Below are 25,882 nucleotides of genomic sequence, written 5' to 3'. Positions count from 1 at the left end.
TCACACCGGTGAATGAATGTTGAATGAATGATAGGTGGTGGTCGGAGGGGCCGTAGGCGCAAATTGGCAGCCACGCTTCCGTCAGTCTACCCCAGGGCAGCTGTGGCTACGAAAATAGCTTACCACCACCAGGTGTGAATGAATGATGGGTTTTTAACATGTAAAGCGACTTTGGGTACTTAGAAAAGCGCTATATAAATCTCAGGTATTATTATTTGTATTTGACCACTACTGTTTTCTGTTTATTTGTTACACCTCTGCTTCTGTTTCACTTTATGTTGCTGGTAAATAATATGGTTGTAGTAGTAGGCTAAAGTTAAATTATTTAGTATGCACTAATTAAAGGGGCAGAGCTTTAAGAGACATGTTAGCTTTTATATTTTATAAAATATATTTTTTGTAAGAACCACAATTAATAAATATATTTCAGTGAATAACTTATTGTTCAAATCTGTATATAAATATGTACATAAAGTGTTGTAATTATATTGTAAAATGGATGGATGGATGGATGGATGGATGGATGGACGCTTAAAACAAAACTGTCATTATTAATTAGTAAGTATACATTTTTGAGCCTTTTTAGAGAAAATCATGTCATTGTAGTAAATTATGCAAATTACTCGATGATGTCATGGTGACCACGCCCCCACCGCCACAGGTATCTTGGCAGTTTATGGGAAACACTGAGTCCGGGGTCTCCATTGTGGTATTTTACTCTTCATAATGCGCCACACATTTTCAATGGGAGACAGGTCTGGACTACAGGCAGGCCAGTCTAGTACCTGCACTCTTTTACTACGAAGCCACACTGTTGGAACACTTGGCTTGGCATTGTCTTGCTGAAATAAGCAGGGGCGTCCATGATAGCATTGCTTGGATGGCAACATATGTTGCTCCAAAACCTGTATGTACCTTTCAGCATTAATGGTGCTTTCACAGATGTGTAAGTTACCCATGTCTTGGGCACTAATACACTCCCATACCATCACACATGCTGGCTTTGCGCCTATAACAATCCGATGGTTATTTTCCTCTTTGATCCGGAGGATATCCTTTACACACTGATATCGCTTTTAGATGCAGTACCGCCTGAGGGTTCGAAGGTCCGTAATATCATCGCTTACGTGCAGTGATTTCTCCAGATTCTCTGAACCTTTTGATGATACCACAGACCGTAGATTGTGAAATCCCTAAATTCCTTGCAATAGCTGGTTGAGAAATGTTGTTCTTAAACTGTTGGACAATTTGCTCACTCTTTTGTTCACAAAGTGGTGACCCTCGCCGCAACCTTGTTTGTGAATGACTGAGCGTTTCATGGAAGCTGCTTTTACACCCAATCATGGCACCCACCTGTTCCCAATTAGCCTGTTCACCTGTGGGACGTTCCAAATAAGTGTTTGATGAGCATTCCTCAACTTTTTTCCGTCATTTTTGCCACTTGTGCCAGGGATGATGTTTGTTAAGAAATTATTGATATCGATGCCATTATCGAATCCTCTTATCAAACCGATTCCTTATCGATTCTCTTATCGAATCCAGATAGGTTGTTGTATATGGTATACTTGGTTTAACAAAAACTCACTTTTGGCAACCTTCACTTATATTTTTTAAGGAAAAAATTAAATTAAATAAATATTGACCGTTAGTGCCCCTATAATTGGACCACCTACGAAAAATACATGCAGGGAAAATCCTGCATTAATTTGTATTATTTAATAGAGAGACCGGCAAACTCTGGAGTGGTGTAGGCTACAAGATAACATTAACGTTATCAGACACAAATAAAAAGGTTAACGTTACCATTAGCCACTGACTATGCTTAGGTAACGTTAGTCTAGCTAACATTACTGCAGTCCTGGTTGACATAAGAGGTAACGTTATTTTAGCCTAAGGGCTACAAGTGAGCAGATATGGAAATTAACCGGCAACAGTTAACGTTAGTTACTCACCGGCACTATCACTGGGACTGCAGGTTGAAGCAGAGGAAGAGGAGCGTGCTTCGTCATCTCTGTCGCTGCTTCTCCACGACACCTTTCTCTAACCTTCAGGTTATGTACGGCCTGAACATGTTTCAACATGTTTGTTGTACTGCTCCTCTTAGAGCAGGGGTGTCCAAACTTTTTCTACTGAGGGCCGCACACGGAAAAATTAAAGCCTGCGGGGGCCATTTTGATAGTTTTCATTTTCAAATCATAACAAAATATATGGATTTTGTTTTTGTTTTTTACCTTTAGAGCTCCCGGGGACCATAAAGGGTCTAAGTCATTAAAATGTTAAAAACAAGTAAAATTATTTTATTTAACGCTTACAGTAAATCTCTACAGTATATCAACTTTAGGTTGATATAAAATTTAAAAAAACAAAAAGGTTTTATGCCTTTTCTGTCAAAGACAACTTTGTTTTTTATAGTAAAACTGAAATATTTCCCCCACTGCCCAAAACATTCCGAAAGCAATGTTTGATGTGAAGTAATTAGAGCCTTAAAAACATCAATAATGCAAGCCACCATTGATATTAATTCATTGTTATTTTTGAGTAATCACAGTGAAAAGATAAATAAAATCCCATTAAATATATTTAGGATACAAAAGGTGCCCCACTCAAAGTGATGCATTTGTATTAGGTTTTTTTTACTTTCAACACTTAAGTTACGAGATCTACTTCAGGGGCCGTACTTATCAAGCTTCTTAGAATTACTCCTAAGAAGTCTACTAAGAGTTGACTTAAGAGTAAATAAATTCTTCGCTGAAAGCTGCACTTAAAAGTTAGTTATCAAGCGTCTTACTCACACTTTCAGCGAAGTGTAGGACTGAATCTTAAGTGCCACACTCAGAGCTGAATTACGACATTACTATGTGCCGTAAACGCAATTTTAGGTGACGTCATTTCTGTGTCCATAGAAATGACCAATCACGGAAGGGAATCCCTTGTCTAAGAATAAAGAAATATCTTGGAAATATTTAAGTGGACAATGGGAGTGTATATTTTGACAATAAACTACAAAATAATACAAAACAAACTAGTCCCCGCCGGCACTCACGCTACCGCTCCCTCTCTTCTGTCGCCCACACACTCACTGACGTCACTCACCTCACGGCCACATACATACGCTACTGTCATAACATTTTCTTTCCAATTCATTAATTAGGCAACTCATTTGAAACTGGTGTGGGTGGCTCTATATATACTAGCCCACTGCAGACACATGCAGAAATCAACAAGGAATCGAAAAGTATTAAATCTGTGACAAAAATAATATCCGCTCTGTCTAAACGATACTGTTTGATCAGCTGCTCGTCATCAAAAAAACCAAAACATTGTTCCGTTCCCTGAACGTTCGCGCACGTCTCTCTCGCCTCAGTGCCATCCCCTGCTGGCAACTCCTAACCACTTAAGACACCTCTGAAGGTCTCTTAAATATCGTGGAGAGTAGGAGTGATTCTTAGACTTAAGAACGTTGATAAAAAGCTTTTATTCTTAAGTTTGAGAGTAGGACTAAATTTCGCAAATTCTCAGGACTTAAGTGTAAAATGGCACTCTAAGAAGCTTGATAAGTACGGCCCCAGATATATCTGACGGTTTTTACATATGAACTATTATTTTGTTTGTTTTATGCTCTTTTGTCAAAGAAAACGTTGATGTTTTTGTATGGCAGCCACACAATATATGCAATATTTTCCACATAAAACATTTTAAAGTGAAATTTTTGAAATAATTGGAGCCTTGAATAGGTCAATAATTCATTATAACATTGATTTTTTAATTTTTTTTAAGCAATGGCAAAAAAAAGAAAAGTAAAGGTAAACAAAAGAAAAAAAAGCAGCCTGCATGGCAGCTTTGTGTCAACATTGCAACTTTTTCTAGTTAGATTTCACCTCATTCCACTTTTTGTAATGTTTATTTTTTATTTTTGCAATAGCATTTCCAGAATGTGTGGCGGGCCGGTAAACAATTAGCTGCGGGCTGCAAATGGGCCCCGGGCCGCACTTTGGATACCCCTGCCTTAGAGGAAAGCGAAGCCTGGCAATAATTGCAGATAGCCTTTTCCTCGTCGTATTTCTTAGTAAAGTGAAGCCATGCCTTGGAGCGTTTTTTTCCCGTCCATTGTTGTTGCTGCTTCTGTATCTGCAGCCGAATGACTGAGCTACGTCATTTCCTGCGACGTGCCACAGGACATTTCCTGTGACACGGGATTCGAATAAAGAACCAAATATTTTTCTTTACTGTAGTGGCTTCGATAAAAGAAACCGTTTCTCAAAAAGGGATTCGAATCCATGGAATCGGTTCTTTTCTTATCGAACAATCGGGAGAACCGGTTTTCGAACATCATCCCTACACACGACCTGGATGAATGAGAACATCCATACGTACGGAGACAATTTATGATGATTGGTTGGTGTTCATATAAAATTATGGACTGGCCAATCAGAGGCAAGATAGGCGGGGTCATCGAAACTTGTAAGCAAAATCCTAACAGTCGCGCACTCATGTTACATGATGACAAGGGAGTCGGAGACAGAGGGACGCTGCAAGCTGACAAAAAAAAAACATACTTGAAGTTAAGGAATAAAGGACTCCGATTTTAGTTTTTTTGGGGTGATTTTAGGCCCAATGTGTTGATACCTTCGCTGTAGTTTTACACAGCCAAATGTATTTGTCCAATTCACTCGCATATAAACCTGTGTAGTCTTCAGGTTTGAGTACTATGGGCTTCCTTACCTGGCTGGTGACCTGGTACTCCACATGTTTGAGAAACAGGCCCTTTTTCTCCGGTATGAGCTCCACCTGGACACTGTCTCTGCCGAGATGCTGGTCCAACGTCTGCGACAGTGTCAGCACGTCTTCCTGAACGGGCTGCATCCTAAGAGCACACAAGTCCCCCAACTCCCCCAGCTGAGGCTTCGGTAGCTCTGTAACACACACAGCCAACAGCCCCCAACTTCTAATATTTACACACGAGCACTGATAATACTAAACACTTATTTCACTACCCTCAGCTGCAATGTAGCTCAAGTGTGAGGAATGCCGGTTTTGAAAGTATCTCGGTTTTCTTTGTCGCAATACGTGCCGTACGCAGGGTTCTAGGTCTTTCCCGTGCATTCCAAAAAAGGTCATAAAATTGAATGCGACGAATGCACAAAACTTATTCTTGCACAAAGAGGAAGTGGCATGCAGCTGGCCACACCTGAAATAACAAAAGTCTTTAAATAATCCCCTGCAAGTTAACCTAATGGCTATAAAGTATTGACAACATTTTTGCTATAAAAAAGGAGGTTGGTATGAAGATGCAGGTTCAAACTTTTTTATATATATTAGTAGTTTTAACTTAACGCAGGGGTTTCAAACTCCATTTATCTGGGTGAGGCTGGGCCACACGAAGTATTCAGAATAACGTTTTAACCATGTAACTAAATGTGTTAACTACTTCTACCAGCACAATGACCCTGAGCTATGGTAGGTAGCTATAAATGTCAAATTGAATGTAAAAATTGCAAATTTTGAAGAGGGGTCATCTGATCTGATACCGGTCCGATATTGGCAAAAAAACAAGTGCGGTTGATCTCGGCTTACATGTAAAATGTCTGATATAAGCTCCGATACAAGCAGTCCTGCAGAGTATTTACTTGTGCAAATCTGGATAGCCAGTTAACATCCAAATGTCTTCCAATAAGCATAAATGTTTTTTTGTTGACATCTGGAGGCCACAATAAATCATGAAGTTGAGCTCAAGGAGTAAGTCAAATGATCCAAACACATTTGTCACTGGATACTTTCAAAAACACTTCTGCCTTGGTGAATTTGTATCTGTAAGTAATAAGCAACTATAATTGTTTAATACCGTAATTTCCGGACTATAAGCCGCTACTTTTCCCCCTCGTTCTGGTCCCTGCGGCTTATTTACGGCCTGTTCTTCTCCGACACCGACGAAGAGGATTTCGGTGGTTTTAGTACGCAGGAGGAAGACGATGACACAATGATTAAAAGACTGACTTTTCATATACCGGTAGGCTGGTTATTTTGATAACGTACAGGCGAGCACTTTGTATTACTTTGCACCGTTGTATTATTTGTACTCTGCACGAATGCTGTTCGCCATGTCAAAGATGTGAAAGTTTGATTGAATGATTGAAAGATTTATTGTTAATAAATGGGACGCTTTGCGTTCCCAAACAGTCATCTCTGTCCCGACAATCCCCTCCGTGGTAGCAGGAACCCCTATATACTACGCTAATTACACATCAAAACCCTGCGGCTTATAGTCGGGTGCGGCTTATATATGGAGCAATCTGTATTTTCCCCTAAATTTAGCTGGTGCGGCTTATAGTCAGGTGCGGCTTATAGTCCGGAAATTACGGTACTTGTTTACATGGACAAATGTGCTGTTTTAGACTGTAATATTGTATAATTAGGACACTTGTTTTGACTGTATGTCTAGCTTGTGTGCTATTGTGTGCTTAGCTGTTGTGTAACTGCTAGCTCGTACTAGCCTATAGCCAACAATGTTGACCTTTTTGCAAATGATTTGACTAAAATATAAGAATTTACTATTCTTATATTTTAGTCAAATAATAAGATAAGAATAGACCGTGTAGAATTGGATGGATTTGAAATCATAAGTCAAGCAGATATTATTATTTTTATTTTAACAAAAAAAAGTTTGACATGTATGATAGTATAATATTTGTTGCATTATTAGATAATATTAAAGTTTAAAAGATATGGAGTTGTGTGCAATACATGTATTTTTTTATGTCAAAATGAAAACAAAGAATACATTGACATTATTTCAAGGCTTTTATGGGCCACTTTAAATAACATATGTGGGGGTTCTTTGGTTGGTTCGTCTCGTATTAGACAAAAGGTGCGTACCCATTCAATTGGCCCATTTTTTTTTTTTTGTTCGAGAATAGCGTTGCCATGGTAACACAAAATGTTCCCAATTTAGATTTCCGCCATTGGCGCAAACGAGACCTTTCCAACAGTATAACATATGTGGGGGTTCGTTGGTCGGTTCGTCTTGTAGTAGACTTAAGAGAAACGTGCGGAACAAGAATACCATATTTTTCGTATTATTAGTCGCTGCGGAGTATAAGTCGCACCGGCCGAATATGCATAATAAAGAAGGAAGAAAACATATATAAATCGCAGTAGAGTATAAGTCGCATTTTTTTGGGAAATGTATTTGATAAAAGCCAACACCAAGAATAGACATTTGAAAGGCAATTTAAAATAAATAAAGAATAGTGAACAACAGGCTGAATAAGTGTACGTTATATGAGGCATAAATAACCAACTGAGAACGTGCCTGGTATGTTAACGTAACATATTATGGTAAGAGTCATTCAAATAACTATAACATATAGAACATGCTATACGTTTACCAAACAATCTGTCACTCCTAATCGCTAAATCCCATGAAATCTTATACGTCTAGTCTCTTACGTGAATGAGCTAAATAATATTATTTGACATTTTACGGTAATGTGTTAATAATTTCACACATAAGTCGCTCCTGAGTATAAGTCGCACTCCCGGCCAAACTATGAAAAAAACTGCAACTTATAAACCGAAAAATACGGTAATAAAAGTTGAAGTATGAACAATAATAATAATAATAATAATATGGGCTGCTGGCATTGCAGCAGGCCCATAACTATTTGTCGCCCAGGGTGTGTGGGCCCCAATTACACTTAATCAGAGGGCCACAAAATATGGGGCTGCAAATTTGAGAATCCTGTTTTAACAATGTTTATCTTTTAATTTTTAACTGTACAGGTTATTGACACTTACAATTTTTCATCTACCGTATTTTTCAGGGTATAAGTCGCTCCGGAGTATAAGTCGCACTGGCCGAAAATGCACAATAAAGAAGGAAAAAAACATAAATAAGTCGCACTGGAGTATAAGTCGCATTTTTTGGGGAAATGTATTTGATAAAAGCCAACACCAAGAATAGACATTTGAAAGGCAATTTAAAATAAATCAAGAATTGGTGAACAACAGGCTGAATAAGTGTACGTTATATGAGGCATAAATAACCAACTGAGAACGTGCCTGGTATGTTAACGTAACATATTATGGTATATTCTTGGTGTTGAATGAATGAAATAAGTTTATTTCGGTCATATAATCAACCATCAACCATTTTGTGTGACCAGTTTAAGAGTACAGATTATACATATATAACAATCATACACATTTACACACAAAACGAAAAGAAAAGAAAAAGCATGACCGAAAAAGGAATAGGCTGAAGCCAAGGCTTATATTTGGCTATCCTATACCTTCACTGAAAATATGATTACCTGGAACATCAACGTTAAAAAGAAGAAAAAAAATCAATGGGATGAAAATAATTGTTACTATATTTTATAATTTTCAATTATTTCACCTTTCCAATGTTTTCTTAAACCTTAACAAAGAAGTACATGTCTTCAGCTCATCACTGAGCTTGTTCCACCATTTAACTCCTAAAGCTGAAATACATTTGTATTTTATATTCGTTCTTGCTTTACCAATTTCAAAAATCAATATCGCCCGTAAATTATAGTTTTCTCCTCTTAATTGAAATAAGCTAAGAACACAAGCTGGAAGGCTGTTGTTCTTTACTCGAAACATAATTTCCATTGTTTTTAAACACACAATATCTGAACATTTTAACACATTAGAACTTATAAATAATGGATTGGTATGTTCATAGTAGCATGCTTTGTGTATTATTCTAATGACCCTTTTTTGAAGTTTAATTATTGGGTCTACGTTTGTTCTATAAACATTTCCCCAAACTTCAACACAATATGTTATATATGGAAAAATAAAAGAATAATATAACATATGCAGACATTTCTTATTCAACATGTTTTACTTTATAAAGAATAGCAATGGATTTGGATATTTTTCCCTTTATATATTCAATATGCGGTTTCCAACATAATTTATGATCAATTATTATTCCCAAGAATGTAGTTTCATATACTCTAATCGATTTCCACTAGATTTAATTTTAATTTTGCTTCACAATTTGTCCTTGCACCATTTGGTGTTGGGTTTTATCAAATAAATTTCCCCAAAAAATGCGACTTATACTCCAGTTCGACTTATATATGTTTTTTTTCCTTCTTTATTATGCATTTTCGGCCGGTGCGACTTATACTCCGGAGCGACTTATACTCCGAAAAATACGGTATACAGGTTATTGACACTTACAATTTTTCATTTAGTCTTTTTTTAACATCAGAAATCTTTCACTTTCTGTATGCTGTTTAAACAATGAGTGATAAAAGCGTTTACAAGCTTGAGCTTTGACACCCACCATCGTGACGACCGAACTACTAACTAAGCAAAAAAATTTTTTATGCGGTTATCCACCTTGTATGTAGTTCTCCAGGACTTTGGGACTGGGCTGCTTCCCCTGCTGAGCGATGGCAATTAAAGCCAGCATTTTATAGAGTGTCAGCTTGCTCAGGAATCCGTCTGTAGAGTGGACGTGCTCGACTATCTGAAGGACAAAGACAGACAAGACAGTGTGTCACCGTCCCTCCGCAGCACCACATCTAAATACAACTGTGCTTGTCCTTTGTTGCGGAAAGTACACTGTGAACATGAATTGTGACCAGCCAATACTGTTAGTACTATCATGATTGTGATAAGTTTGAAGTTTCTGGAAAAATATGTCTCAAAACAAAACGGGGTCAAGTTCGCCTGCCCGGAAAAGGGCTGGGAAGATTGGAAAAGACGCTTTGTCAACTTTCTTGGGTTTATTTTCCCCATTTAAATATTTACTGGAGCTTGTTAGTAGGGCTGGACGATTATGGCAAAAAATATTAATATCTATTAATTTGATTGATAATGTAATCACGATTATTCATTTGAAAACATGAGTATTTTTTGTATCACCAAAACTTTTAATTATAAAAAACCAGTGAAGTTGTCACGTTGTGTAAAAATGGTAAATAAAAACAGAATACAATGATTTGCAAATCCTTTTCAACCTATATTCTATTAAATAGACTGCAAAGACAAGATACTTAACGTTCGAACTGGAAAACCTGGCTATTTTTTGCAAATATTAGCTCATTTGGAATTTGATGCCTGCAACATGTTTCAAAAAAGATAGCACAAGAGGCAAAAAAGACTGAGAAAGTTGAGGAATGCTCTTTAAACACTTATTTGGAACATGATTGGGTATAAAAGCATCTTCCGTGAAATGCTCAGTCATTCACAAACAAGGATGGGGGCGAGGGGTCACCACTTTGTCAACAAATGCATGAGCAAATTGTCCAACAGTTTAAGAACAACATTTCTCAACCAGCTATTGCAAGGAATTTCACCATCTACGGTCCGTAATATCATCAAAAGGGTCAGGGAATCTGGAGAAAGCACTGCATGTAAGCGATGATAGTACGGACCTTCGATCACTCAGGCGGTACTGCATCAAAAAGCGACATCAGTGTGTAAAGGATATCACCACATTGGCTCGGGAACCCTTCAGAAAACCACTGTCAGTAACTACAGTTGGTCGCTACATCTGTAAGTACAAGTTAAAACTCTACTATGTCATTTATCAACAACACCCAGAGAACGCCGCCGGCTTTGCTGGGCCCGAGCTCATCTAAGATGGACTGATGCAAAGTGGAAAAGTGTTCTGTGGTCTGACGTGTTCACATTTCAAATTGTTTTTGGAAACTGTGGACGTCGTGTCCTCCGAACCAAAGAGGAAAAGAACCATCCAGATTATTACAGGCGCTAAGTTCAAAAGCCAGCATCTGTGATGGTATGGGGGTGTATTAGTGCGTCCATGATAACGTTGCTTATCATGGACGGCAACATATGTTGCTTGTTTTGGATTGCAACATATGTTGCTCCAAAACCTGTATGTACCTTTTAGCATTAATGGTGCCTTCACAGATGTGTAAGTTACCCATGTCTTGGGCACTAATACACCCCCATACCATCACACATGCTGGCTTTTACACTTTGCGCCTATAACAATCCGTATGGTTCTTTTCCTCTTTGGTCCGGAGTACACAACGTCCACAGTTTCCAAGAACAATTTGAAATGTGGACTCGTCAGACCACAGAACACTTTGAGCAAAGCTGGAAGCGTTTCTGGGTGTTGTTGATAAATGGCTTTCGCTTTGCATAGTAGAGTTTTAACTTCCACTTACAGATGTAGCGACCAATTTCTCCAGATTTTTTTAACCTTTTGATGATATTACACACCGTAGATGGTGAAATCCCTAAATTCCTTGCAATAGCTCGTTGAGAAATGTTGTTCTTAAACTATTTGTTGACAAAGTGGTGACCCTCGCCCCATCCTTGTTTGTGAATGACTGAGCATTTCATGGAAGCTGCTTTTATACCCGATCATGGCACCCACCTGTTCCCAATGAGCCTGTTCACCTGTGGGACGTTCCAAATAAGTGTTTGAGGCGCATTCCTCAACTTTCTCGGTCATTTTTGCCAGCTCTTTTGAAACATGTTGCAGGCATCAAATTCCAAATGAGCTAATATTGGAACAAAAAAAAAAAAAAAATTCCAGTTAGAATGTTAACTTGCACTTACAGATGTAGAGACCAACTGTAGTTACTGACAGTGGTTTTCTGGAGTGTTCCTGAGCCCATGTGGTGATATCCTTTACACACTGATGTCGCTTTTTGATGCAGTACCGCCTGAGGGATCGATGGTCCGTAATATCATCGCTTACGAGCAGGGATTTCTCCAGATTCTCGGAACCTTTTGATGATATTACGGACCGTAGATGGTGAAATCCCTAAATTCCTTGCAATAGCTTGTTGAGAAATGTTGTTCTTAAACTATTTGTTGACAAAGTGGTGACCCTCGCCCCATCCTTGTTTGTGAATGACTGAGCATTTCATGGAAGCTGCTTTTATACCCGATCATGGCACCCACCTGTTCCCAATGAGCCTGTTCACCTGTGGGACGTTCCAAATAAGTGTTTGAGGAGCATTCCTCAACTTTCTCGGTCATTTTTGCCACTTGTGCCAGCTCTTTTGAAACATGTTGCAGACATCATTCCAAATGAGCTAATATTTGCAAAAAATAACAAAAGTTTTCCAGTTTGAACGTTAAGTATCTTGTCTTTGCAGTCTATTCAATTGAAAATAGGTTGAAAATGAATTGCAAATCATTGTATTCTGTTTTTAATTACCATCTCAACAACGTGCCAACTTTACTGGTTTTGGGTGTTGTAGTTTTGTTTTAGTTTTATTACCCTGTTTGTGGCACTTTACCTGGGCTTGAACGGCTTTGGAGAGTTTAGTCCTTTCCAGCAACCTATGGAAAACCTCCACTTGAACTTTTTCATCATTCCTGCAGCAGATGGCCTCGTAGACTTCTCTGTAATAGGCAGGGACTGAGCCTGGTTTCAAAAAGAAAACATGGTAAAAAAAAAAACAACTGTTACATCAAATTAAACTTCCCCAGTTACAGTTTATTACTGTGTTTCCCATTTTACTGCAAGTTAGATGGAGTAATACAAAATAAACGTGCACAACACATATAGCCCAAAACCAACTCTGCTCTTTTTCAAGCACGCTCGGCTACCTCACCCGCACGTCAGACGACATTGTTTGAAATGCATGTTTACACTGCAAACATAATATCTTGCAAAAAAAAAAAAAAAAAGGCGCACAAGAGTCGGGCGCACGTCAGAAAAGGACACTTTGTACCTTCATTGATCTCCGCTGCCATGGCTCGGACTGTCATGTGAGCGCCACAATACCTCCATGTGACTTCCTGCAGGAAAGAAGACGGGAAAGAAAAAAACCAAGTCATTTATTTCTTAAAGTTGTAGGCCGCTCTGGTTAAAGTCCAGCTCCCAGAAGGACACTGGGTAATATAAAGTGACATAACTAACTTATGTGAGGTAGAGTTTCGCCATTAATGTTTGGTCTGTCGTCGTCTAATTTAGCACCACTTCCTGTTGTCACGTCAGTTAGATTTATGTCCTGCTCCAGTGCGGGTTTTAGGAATCTCCCTACATATTTCACGTAAATACCCTTAAAATGCTGCCCTTGTGCGTGTTTTATTAATCCCCCCACATATCACGTGTGCCCAGTTTCACCAATTACACGTAAACACCCTTAAAAAAAAAATAGTGACCACGCAATCCTGTGTGTAGTTGGCATTTTTTCGACGTCGCTTGAACGCGTCATTAGCCCACTGTTTGCTATACTCAGCCTCCGGGGGGCGCTACTGTGTCATTTGAAGCTCAACGAGGCAGAGGAGGAAGGAGGAAGGAGGAAGGGCGGATGTGAACCAGATCTTTAGTCAACTAGACGAGTCGCTTGATAGATCCAGTCCGGATCTATGGAGATCCCAGTCGAAGGCTCGCCTTTGTCGAATCCGCTGGAATGAGAGCGACTACGACACGGATTTGGACCCGCTCAGCAGGATGTAAACAAACCGCACGGATAGAATGACGAGAGGAACAAAAGAGACTCGTTATCAGCTACTAACTAGCAGCTAAACCGGCTAACCTTACCTCACTGGGACCTCACTGCGGGTATGAACAAAGCAAACATTCTTCATTATCCGTCGTATAAACGTTGCATGCGAATTGTTTACATTACACCAAAGAAGAAAAAACGTTCACGTTAACTGGTTGCTAGTACTAGTAGTGGTGTTAGTTTACTTACTTAAACGATGCTAGCAAGCACACTCCTTGACACAACATGTTGAGACTTCAAAGAGTCTTTGGTGATAGTATTTGGACAGGGATTACACACATTCAAAAGGATGTGTCTGATGTTTTAAACTGTTTCAGTCAGAGCTTTTCTTACTGTCACTCACATACACACAATGATAGCTGGCAAATTCTCCAGGGTCCTGTCTTAGTAAAGTTATAGCACCAATGATTGTCACACACACACTTGGTGTGATGAGATTATCCTCTGCATTTGACCCATCACAGTGAGCAGTGAGCAGCAGCGGCGGTCGCGCCCGGAAATCATTTTGTCGATTTAGCCCCCAATTCCAACCTCTATTTTATGCTGCTGCTGTCACATATACTGTAATATTGTACATGGTAATTGGTATATATTGTATATATGTTATAGACATAATATAGTATATCTGTACAGTGTTTCCCACACATTCATTTATTTGTGGCGGCCCGCCACGAAAGAATTACGTCCGCCACAAATATAAAACTTTTTTTTTTTTTTAAATGTTTTTGTCCTCTCCAGCTTCTCAGGCAAATCATATAGTTGATGTAGATGCCCATATCAGCTGTTCAGATTTACTTTACAAAAGAGAAGTGTAGGATACTTCTCTTGTTGCCTTATTTGTATTTGACTTTATTAAATGTATTTATATTAGAAACACAACATGTGTATATAACAAAGTGTGCAAAGTCTGCAGGCAGTAGGAAACACATGGTTAAGTGTAGGGAGTAAAACTGATGGCAGTCTAAAGTTAAATATTTTTGGAGCTCTTTGTTCAGTGGATCAGATGTTTGATGAAGCTCTGTGTCTATCTACCACCACTACTGTTTTCTGTTTATTTGTTACTGACTGTGGCAGGACACCTCTGCCTCTGTTTCACTTTATGTTGCTGGTAAATAATATGGTTGTAGTAGTAGGCTAAAGTTAAATTATTTAGTATGCACTAATTAAAGGGGCAGAGCTTTATGAGACATTTTAGCTTTTATATTTTATAAGATATATTTTTTGTAAGAACCACAATTAATAAATATATTTCAGTGAATAACTTATTGTTCAAATCTGTATATAAATATGTACATAAAGTGTTGTAATTATATTGTAAAATGGATGGATGGACTTTTAAAACAAAACGGTTTATTATTAATTAGTAAGTATACATTTTTTGAGCCTTTTTAGAGAAAATCATATCATTGTAGTAAATTATGCAAATTACTCGATGTCATGGTGACCACGCCTATAGCCACGCCCCCACCACCACAGGTATCTTGGCAGTTTATGGGAAACACTGCTGTATATATAATATACTGTACACATATTATGTATATATTCGTATATATGTTAGATTTTATATAGCTAAATTTAGTCTATTTATACCTGCACTGTCCTTTCCATACTTACACTTTCCATCATTGTAACTGAGCTACTGTGTTGAACAATTTCCCTTGTGGATCATTAAGGTTTGTCTAAGTCTTAAGTCTTAATGCTGAGTGGGAAGGAGGTAATGGGTCCCATTTTAATAGTCTTTGGTATGACTCGGCCGGGGGTTTGAACTCACGACCTACTGATCTCAGGGCGGACACTCTAACCACTAGGCCACTGAGCAGGTCATTTTTGAGTCTTTATTGTTAGTATTTGGACAGGGATTACACAAATTCAAAAGGAGAAACAAAAGTAAGATATAAGATGTGTCTGATGTTTTAAACTGTTTCAGTCAGAGCTTTTCTTACTGTCACTCACATCCAGAAAATGATAGCTGGCAAACTATCCAGGGTCTCTTGGTAAGAGCAAGAGTGACTGCGAATAACGAACCGTGACACTAATTGGATCCGCTCAGCAGCATGTAAACAAACTGTATGGACAGAATGACGAAGAAGAAAAACGTTAAAGTTAACTAGTTGCTAGTACTAGTGGTGCTTGGTTGCTGTCTTACTTACTAAACAATGCTAGCAAGCACACTCCTTGACACAACATGTTGAAACTTCAAAGAGTCTTTATTGTTAGTATTTGGACAGGGATTACAACATTTTCAAAAGGAGAAGATATGTCTGATGTTTTAAACTGTTTGTCAGAGCTTTTCTTACTGTCACTCATATGCACAAAATGAGAGCTGGCAAATTCTCCAGGGTCTCTTGGTAAGAGTGACTACGAATAACGAACCGTGACACGGATTGGATCCGCTCAGCAGGATGTAAACAAACCGCACGGACAGAATGACGAAGAAGAAAAACGTTAAAGTTAACTAGTTACTGGTAGTGGTGCTTGGTTGCTAGCGACTGTGATTTACCGATCTCAGGGCGGACACTCTAACCACTAGGCCACTGAGCAGGTCATTTAGAGAAACAAAATTAAGACATAAGATACGTCTGATGTTTTAAACTGTTTCAGTCAGAGCTTTTCTTACTGTCACTCACATGCACAAAATGAGAGCTGGCAAATTATCCAGGGTCTGTTGGTAAGAGCGACTACGAATAACGAACCGTGACACGGATTGGATCCGCTCAGCAGGATGTAAACAAACCGCACGGACAGAATGACGAAGAAGAAAAACTTTAAAGTTAACTAGTTGCCAGTACTAGTAGTGGTGCTTGGTTGCTATCGTACTTATACTAAACGATGCTAGCAAGCACACTCCTTGACACAACATGTTGAGACTTCAAAGAGTCTTTATTGTTAGTATTTGGACAGGGATTACACACACATTCAAAAGGAGAAGATGTGTCTGATGTTTTAAACTGTTTCAGTCAGAGCTTTTCTTACTGTCACTCACATGCACAAAATGAGAGCTGGCAAATTATCCATGGTCTCTTGGTAAGAGCGACTACGAATAACGAACCGTGACACGGATTGGATCCGCTCAGCAGGATGTAAACAAACCGCACGGACAGAATGACGAAGAAGAAAAACGTTAAAGTTAACTAGTTGCTAGTACTAGTGGTGCTTGGTTGTTATCTTACTTACTAAGCGATGCTAGCAAGCACACTCCTTGACACAACATGTTGAGACTTCAAAGAGTCTTTATTGTTAGTATTTGGACAGGGATAACACACATTCAAAAGTAATGTTTACTAAACTGTTTCAGTCAGAGCTTTTCTTACTGTCACTCACATACACCAAATGAGAGCTGGCAAATTATCCAGGGTCTCTTGGTAAGAGCGACTACGAATAACGAACCGTGACACGGATTGGATCCGCTCAGCAGGATGTAAACAAACCGCACGGACAGAATGACGAAGAAGAAAAACGTTAAAGTTAACTAGTTGCTAGTACTAGTAATGGTGCTTGGTTGCTATCTTACTTACTAAACGATGCTAGCAAGCACACTCCTTGACACAACATGTTGAGACTTCAAAGAGTCTTTATTGGTCATATTTGGACAGGGATTACACACATTCAAAAGTAATGTTTACTAAACTGTTTCAGTCAGAGCTTTTCTTACTGTCACTCACGTACACAAAAGGATAGCTGGCAAACTCTCCAGGTTCTCTTGGTAAAGTTAAAGCACCGATGATTGTCACACACACACTTGGTGTGGTGAGATTATCCTCTGCATTTGACCCATCACCCTCACCCCCTGGGAGGAGCAGTGAGCAGCAGCGGCGGTCGCGCCCGGGAATCATTTTGGCGATTTAACCCCCAATTCCAACCCTTGACAACATGTTGAGACTTCAAATAGTCTTTTATTGTTAGTATTTGGACAGGGATTACACACACAAAAGTAAGATAAAAGATATGTCTGATGTTTATTAAAACTGTTTCAGTCAGAGCTTTTCTTACTGTCACTCACATGCACAAAATGAGAGCTGGCAAATTCTCCAGGGTCTCTTATTCAGAGCAAGAGCATACCCACAATATTATGAATTATGCAAGTGATGCTGTTTTGGAGTGCACGCGAGGTTGTTTAGCTCTGGGAATTCAGCGCCGAACGCCCTTTGTTTTGTTTCCTGTACAGACTTTACAAGCCTCTTTGTTTACCAACTGACCGGACTTCTGGGTGGCCATGGCGGCGGTGGTGAGCTACTCTCCACCGTGGTGGGTCAACCTGCTGCACCGGCTTCCCCACTTCAACCTCATGTTCGAGCAAACCAGCAGTGACTTTCAGCCGGAGGAGTGGACGTATCAGCAGGTAAGGCTATTTTTTTTTATCAGCGCAGGGGTTCGTCAAAGACTTCAGGGAGGCACAGCAGCTTCAGAAAAATAAGAAGAATCTTACTTTAGTTACGGCAAAGGCTAAATCAAATTAATGAATATATTTTTGGTAGGGATATTTTTGCCGATATCCGATATTCCGATATTGTCCAACTCTTTAATTACCGATACCGATATCAACCGATACCGATATCAACCGATATATGCAGTCGTGGAATTAACACATTATTATGCCTACTTTGGACAACCAGGTATGGTGAAGATAAGGTACTTTTTTTTTTAAATTAGTAAAATAAGATAAATAAATTAAAAACATTTTCTTGAATAAAAAAGAAAGTACAACAATATAAAAACAGTTACATAGAAACTAGTAATGAATGAAAATGAGTCAAATTAACTGTTAAAGGTTAGTACTATTAGTGGACCAGCAGCACGCAAAATCATGTGTGCTTACGGACTGTATCCCTTGCAGACTGTATTGATATATATTGATATATAATGTAGGAACCAGAATATTAATAACAGAAAGAAACAACCCTTTTGTGTGAATGAGTGTAAATGGGGGAGGGAGGTTTTTTGGGTTGGTGCACTAATTGTAAGTGTATCTTGTGTTTTTTATGTTGATTTAATTTAAAAAAAAAAATTTAAAAAAAATGATACCGATAATAAAAAAAACGATACCGATAATTTCCGATATTACATTTTAACGCATATATCGGCCGATAATATCGGCAGGCCGATATTATCGGACATCTCTAATTTTTGGCTGTTGTTGCAAGAGAACGTTTAGAATTCTACGGTGAGAAGAAAATATGTTTCTTTTAGAGATGTCCAATAATATCGGACTGCCGATATTATCGGCCGATAAATGCTTTAAAATGTGATATCGGAAATTAATTAGTATCGGTTTCAAAAAGTAAAATGTATGACTTTTTAAAACGCCGCTGTGTACACGGACGTAGGGAGAAGTACAGAGCGCCAATAACATAATATCTACGGCTTTTCACACACACAGGTGAATGCAATGCATACTTGGTCAACAGCCATACAGGTCACACTGAGGGTAGCCGTATAAACAACTTTAACACTGTTACAAAAATGCGCCACACTGTGAACCCACGCCAAACAAGAATGACAAACACATTTCGGGAGAACATCCGCACCGTAACACAACATAAACACAACAGAACAAATACCCAGAACCCCTTGCAGCACTAACTCTTCCGAGACGCTACAATATACACCCCCGCCCCAACCCCGCCAACCTCAACCTCCTCATGCTCTCTCAGGGAGAGCATGTCCCAAATTCCAAGCTGCTGTTTTGAGGCATTTTAAAAAAAAAGAATGCACTTTGTGACTTCAATAATAAATATGGCAGTGCCATGTTGGCATTTTTTTCCCATAACTTGAGTTGATTTATTTTGGAAAACCTTGTTACATTGTTTAATGCATCCAGCGGGGCATCACAACAAAATTAGGCATAATAATGTGTTAATTCCACGACTGTATATATCGGCATCGGTTGATATCGGAATCGGTAATTAAGAGTTGGACAATATCGGAATATCAGATATCGGCAAAAAAGCCATTATCGGACATCTCTAGTTTCTTTAAATCATGTTTTGGGGTGTTATTCTGAGAGGTTCAAATTTGTGCCACAATTAAACTTCAGAGATGATTTACTGTCAATATTTACATATGTTTAAATAGGGCTCAGGGATAAAACGATATCATTAATACTGTATATCGTGATAGACATGAATACGACGATATCAATGAAAAATGTGTTTGATAAAACTTTGGATTTTTTTTTCTTTTATGTCGAAAGAAACCCAAATTGCAAAACAAGGTATGTTATCTGTAATCAACCAACACAGGAAATATCACTGATATGTGCGAGGAACAGTGAGGCTGGGCAATAAAACGATATCAATATATATCACGATAAACACATAGAATAGAATAGAATAGAGTTTTAGTGTCATTATTACAGTGAACAGGTTCAAAGAACAACGGAATTGGAGCAGATTCCCTAAGGTGCATACACAATCATTTGGTAATATAAGTAGTAAAAAAAAGAAGATATGTGTCTATCTATATATATATGTATATATCCACACACATGCACATATCCATACATATGTATATATATAAATATACACATATAACATAACATTATTGCACATTATAGTCCGAAAAAAATAAAAAGACATGACACATGAGGACATGACGGACACATTGTGCTCACTCAGTGCCTGTACATATTCGATATCAATAAAAAATGTGTTGAATAAAACGTTCGATAAGTGTTTTGTTTTTTCTTTTTCGTTGGAACAAAACGGAAGTTGCGATGAAGGGTTGGTTGCATGAACAAACGCACACGCTCTCAGATAACCGAGCAACGCAGGAAGTGACCACTGATCAGTGCGAGTGATACTAAGGCTGGGCGATATCAATATACGATACAGGCCAAAAGTTTGGACACCCCTTCTCAAGCAATGCATTTTCATAACTATTTACATTGTAGATTGTCACGTCAAAACTATGAATGAACACATGTGGAGTTATGTACTTAACAAAAAAAGGTGAAATAACTGAAAACATGTTTTATATTGTAGTTTCTTCAAAATGGCCTACCCTTTGCTCCGATTACTGTTTTGCACATTCTTGGCATTCTCCCGATGAGCTTCAATAGGTAGTCACCTGAAATGGTTTTTACTTCACAGGTGTCAAAGTTTTGATGCCTTCAGTGACAATCTACAAAGTAAATAGTCATGAAAATAAAGAAAACGCATTGAAATGTGAAGGTGTGTCCAAACTTTTGGCCTGTACTGTATATCGTGACAGACATGTACACGATATCAATACAAAATGTGTTTGATAAAACGTTAGACTTTTTCTTTTTTATGTCGAAAGAAACCCGAAATTGCAAAACAAGATTGGTTACAGGAACAAAGGCCCTCGCTGTCTGGTAACCGACCAACGCAGGAATTATCACTGATGTATGTGCGAGGCACAGTAAGGCTGGGTAATAAAATGATATCAATATATATCACGATAAATACAATCGATATCAATAATGTGTTCGATAAAACGTTTTTGGGTTTTTTTCGTTTTTGTTGGAAGAAAACAAGTTGTGAAGAAGGGTTGGTTGCCTGCAACAAACACACTCGCTCTCTAGTAACCGAGCAATGCAAGAAGTGATCACAGATCAATGCAAATGACATTAGGGCTGAGTGATAAAACCATATCAAAATATATCGCGATATACACATACTCGATATCAATAAAAAATGCATTCGATAAAATGTTGAATAATTTTTTTCTTATGTCGAAAGAAACCAGAAGTTGCTAAGAAAGGTTGATTAACCGAACCAAGGCACTCGCTCTCTGGTAACCGAGCAACGCAGGAAGTGATCACTGATCAGTGCGAGTGACACGCTAACCGCCATTCGGGTAACATGTAATTATCAGGTGTGGTTGCGCCAGTGTGAGAAGAGAAAGTAAAAATGACTGCTGCAAAGAGTAAATAAATTGTCAATAAAACAGAGAAAGTCACCTTGACAGTATAAAAACGGTGCATAGTCAGATCAATGTGAACCACCTTCGCCCCACTCGGTTTACATTTTTAGACTTAGCATTATTTTGTCACACTTTATTAAGCATTTCTTCCATATTTTTTTATTTTTGCTCCGTAGTTTTAAAAGATGTTATTATTAAGTGGTCAATGTGGTTTTACAATTTTATTTACATTAGTTGTTTTCCAAGGTTGTGTCGACTTTTCCTTTCGTTTTTGCCTTGATACCTTAGGGGATTTTAATCAGAGGAAGGTTTCATTTTAAATGACATGTTTGCATTTCCACTTCATATCCTTAATTTGAGTAGGTCATAAAAAAGCCAACAATTACCGATCAACCAATATAAAACACGTATATTGTAGGGGTGTAACGGTACGTGTATTTGTATTGAACCGTTTCTGTACGGGGGTTTTGGTTCGGTTCGGAGGTGTACCGAACGAGTTTCCACACAAACATATTCCTTCCTTCTCCCTCTGTCTTTGTCAGTACTGTACACAACACCCAGCACTGTCCCACCCACACAACCATCTGATTGGTTACAAACAAAGCGGTAACAGCCAATCAGCAGTGCGTATTCAGAGCGCATGTAGTCAGTGCTTAGCGTTTAGCAGGTATGCATCAGGCTGCTGACTCTCCCCAAATTATAATAAACACCTCCCAGTCAACTACTAGTAACATCACTATGAGCCCGTTGACCTTCTAGAAATATAAAAGGCAGCTCAGCTCGCTCGCAGTCCTGGCTTGAGGTGAAGGCTAATTCGCTTTTAGCGTAACGTTAGCTCATTTTGCGGTGTGTGTGTGTGTTATGGACAGCAAAGCCCTGTCTGTCTGTTATTACACTTGACCTTTTTCTGTGTTGATTGAGCTGTGTTGAAGCAACAAAAAAGGACATTATGTTAAATGAAGAGTTTCTGTCTCTGATAGTTGATATAATAATGTAGCTGCATCATTAAGCCTACATGAACTCCATGGTGTTCAGGGATGAATAGTCTCTCCTATTGCTATTGTACCATTTTTTTCAGCTATAGTTACATTAATCATTAATAATGGAGCAGCCTAGTTTTGAATGGCAGGGTCCCTGCTATCACATGTTGATAAAAATGTAACATTTACATAATAAATCAACTACAGGCTTCCCAAATGCTGTAATAAATTAAGCATGATTAGTTGACTTGAAACTGTTTAATGTTGCACTTTTTATATGTAGAAGAAAAGTTTTGTCATTTTATTTAATCTGAGCAACAACTTGAGGCAGTTTAATGTTGATTAACGTGGGCAGAATTATTATAGTGTTCCCAATGTAGGATAAAGCCATTGTTTACAAATTTGGTAAATAAATAACCAAACAATTTATATTTTATTGTTTTCTTACTGTACCGAAAATGAACCGAACCGTGACCTCTAAACCGAGGGACGTACCGAACCGAAATTTTTGTGTACCGTTACACCCCTAGTATATTGTGATACAGTTTTCAGTCATATCGCCCAAGACATACACGCTTTCCATCATGGTTATGTCTAATGTATGAATTCCCCCATTCATGCTAATTCTTGGAAGATGAAATGTTTTCCTCAGCACCTGTTCTTCCACCTCCAAACCTTTTGGATCTATGTCACCATCTGTTTAGCTACTATATGTGTCTGCCTTGGCCTATTCAAGGCGTTAGACCAGCTGGTATTGTCCTAATCCAGGCCAAGCCACCTTAGTGGGGGGCTTCCTTGCTATCTTTTCACACACAAGTATTTTTACAATCCCATCTATCTTACCTGGTTTGTAGCACTTCCATCACGATGTGGTATGCCTTGGATCACAAGCCTTTCAAAAGCATTTTTCTTTTACCTGACACAAATTGAGCTCTTTTTTTCCCCACTATGATTCATATTTCAATTTCCGTTGCTATGACACAGAAAGACTCAGCCCAGACATGCGTCATTATCACGTTGTCTCTTTACCAAGCGTTGCACTGACATTCCATACACTATGTACATACAGTAGGTAATCTCAAAGGCGTACTTGAGTGGACACCGTGAGCCCTGCTTGGCGTCATAGCTCACAGATTAGATAGAACCAGCGTTTGAAGTAAGATATTTTTACTACAAGTTGGGACTTTATGACATGAAAATCACTCACACATGTTGTCTCACCCCCTCATGGGTGTAATTGGACAATTCTTGATAGGAAGTTTGGGTGGAACATTTTTAATGGTGCTGTTTGCAGACAGTACAAACAACCTCATAGGTAACAGTGGGAGGGTATTTGTAGTGAATTCTACATACCTTTTTTAGGTCATTTCCACGCAACCCGAAGGAGCTTTACTAACCTGTAACCTGTTTTGAAAAAGTTTCATTATAATTAAAAAAAACAAACAACACATTGCGAGAACCGGTTTGAATCAATCCAATCAATCCAATCCACTTTATTTATATAGCACATTTACACAACAAGAATGTTTCCAAAGTGCTGCACAGCCATGTTAAAAACAATATTAAAAACAATATTATGCTACACCAATGACTGAATAAAAACAAGGAATAAATGAATAGAAAACCAATACAGAGACAATATAAAAAAATAAATATGATTAAAAACTATTTTAAAGGGTAAAACCAATTAAAACAGTAAAATAGACATCAAAATTTATAACCCTAACCCTAACCACACAGGACAACAGAGGACAGAAGACCACACAACTCACATAGTGTTAAAAGCCAAAGAATAAAAGTGGGTCTTAAGACGAGACTTAAAACACTCCACTGTGGAAGCAGTTTGAACATGGAGGGACAGAGTGTTCCAGAGTTTAGGGCCGACCACAGAGAAGGCCCTGTCTCCCATGGTTTTAAGTCTCGTCCTGGGCACCACGAGCTGGACCTGGCTCTCGGACCTCAGAGCGCGCGCAGGAGTGTAAATTTGGATGAGGTCCGAGATATACTGAGGTGCCAGTCCATGTAAAGCTTTAAAAACAAACAACAAGGATTTAAAATCAATTCTAAAATGAACAGGGAGCCAGTGCAAACTCCGAAGAATTGGGGTTATATGCTCACGTTTCCTGGCCCCTGTTAAAAGTCGTGCTGCCGCGTTCTGGACTAACTGCAACCGGGAGAGAGCTTTTTGGCTAATGCCAGCATAAAGTGCATTGCAGTAGTCCAGGCGACTTGAAATAAAAGCATGCACGACTTGTTCAAAAAGGTTAAAAGATAAAAATGGTTTTACCTTTGCTAAAAGACGAAGATGATAAAAACACGATTTTAAAACGCCATTGACTTGTTTGTCAAATTTAAAATCGCTGTCTATAGTGACGCCAAGGCTGGTGACTTTGGGACGCACATAATTTTGCAATGGTCCCAAGTCGGTGAGGGCCGGACCAAAAACTGAAATTTCCGTTTTTCCCTCATTCATTATTAAAAAATTCTGGGCTAACCAAGCCTTGACATCACATAGACAGTTGAGAAGGGGTGTCAGGGGGCCATGGCCTTTTGAAATTGGCATATACATTTGGCAGTCATCTGCATAAAAGTGATAAGACACTCCATGTTTCTTAAAAATCTCTCCAAGAGGGAATCAAGAATCGATTCTGAAGTAAATCGTTACCACAGCAATCGGAATCAGATCAAATCCATAGGTGGCCAAAGATTCACACCCCGAGTGAGGTGTACAAATTATTACATTAAAAATATCCAAATACACAAGATCAAGTATGGTGGAAGTTGTGAAAAAGCGTTTTGAAGTTCACTTGGTTAAATTTTAATGTCACAAAATAAAAATATAAAGGCATTGTTTTTATGTTTTTTTACAGGAATGTTTTCCATGAACTAGTATTGGTTCAAATGTATATCCATCCCCGTTCATAAGTACATATTAATAATAATGATGATTTATTTATTTATTTATATAATGCTTTTAATAGGCACTTGAAGACACTTACCGTATTTTTCGGACTATAAGTCGCAGTTTTTTTCATAGTTTGGCCGTGGGTGCGACTTATACTCAGGAGCGACTTATGTGTGAAATTATTAACACATTACCGTAAAATATCTAATAGTATTATTTAGCTCATTCACGTAAGAGACTAGACGTATAAGATTTCATGGGATTTAGCGATTAGGAGTGACCGATTGTTTGGTAAACGTATAGCATGTTCTATATGTTATAGTTATTTGAATGACTCTTACCATAATATGTTACGTTAACATACCAGGCACGTTCTCAGTTGGTTATTTATGCCTCATATAACGCACACTTATTCAGCCTGTTGTTCACTATTCTTGATTTATTTTAAATTTCCTTTCAAATGTCTATTCTTGGTGTTGGCTTTTATCAAATACATTTCCCCCAAAAATGCGACTTATACTCCAGTGCGACTTATATATGTTTTTTCTCTTCTTTATTATGCATTTACGGCCGGTGCGACTTATAATCCGAAAAATACGGTACCTAAATATCACGATATAGTCATTTTCTATATCGCA

General features: G+C 38.4%; 2 protein-coding genes across 5 annotated transcripts in view; one reads left to right on the top strand and one right to left on the bottom strand.

The window, feature by feature from the left end:
• LOC133651804 (sorting nexin-8-like) overlaps window positions 1–13,089 on the bottom strand; it is a 29,203-nt gene extending 16,114 nt beyond the window's left edge. The window contains exons 1-5 of one of the 2 annotated variants that reach the window (XM_062049940.1): window positions 12,884–13,089; window positions 12,696–12,762; window positions 12,258–12,385; window positions 9,373–9,502; window positions 4,723–4,913 (exon numbers count right to left, since the gene is read on the bottom strand). In XM_062049940.1, the coding sequence (XP_061905924.1) occupies window positions 4,723–4,913; window positions 9,373–9,502; window positions 12,258–12,385; window positions 12,696–12,732 (486 nt within the window). In that variant the 5' untranslated portion in view covers window positions 12,733–12,762; window positions 12,884–13,089. Of the gene's footprint in view, window positions 1–4,722; window positions 4,943–9,372; window positions 9,503–12,257; window positions 12,386–12,695; window positions 12,763–12,883 lie in introns of those variants that run through there. The other variant, XM_062049941.1, reaches the window with a different exon arrangement.
• Window positions 12,711–25,882, top strand: part of LOC133651803 (protein tweety homolog 3-like) — a 58,187-nt gene continuing 45,015 nt past the window's right edge. Inside the window, exons 1-2 of one of the 3 annotated variants that reach the window (XM_062049939.1) lie at window positions 12,711–12,859; window positions 17,641–17,814. In XM_062049939.1, coding sequence (XP_061905923.1) covers window positions 17,689–17,814 — 126 coding nt within the window. In that variant the 5' untranslated portion in view covers window positions 12,711–12,859; window positions 17,641–17,688. Of the gene's footprint in view, window positions 12,860–13,255; window positions 13,532–17,640; window positions 17,815–25,882 lie in introns of those variants that run through there. The other 2 variants (XM_062049937.1, XM_062049936.1) reach the window with 2 other exon arrangements.

The sequence above is a fragment of the Entelurus aequoreus genome, linkage group LG06 (assembly GCF_033978785.1).
Source record: "Entelurus aequoreus isolate RoL-2023_Sb linkage group LG06, RoL_Eaeq_v1.1, whole genome shotgun sequence".
Taxonomy (NCBI): domain Eukaryota; kingdom Metazoa; phylum Chordata; class Actinopteri; order Syngnathiformes; family Syngnathidae; genus Entelurus; species Entelurus aequoreus.
The sequence above is the reverse complement of the archived record's forward strand: the minus strand, read 5'-3'. Positions and strand labels throughout refer to the sequence as shown.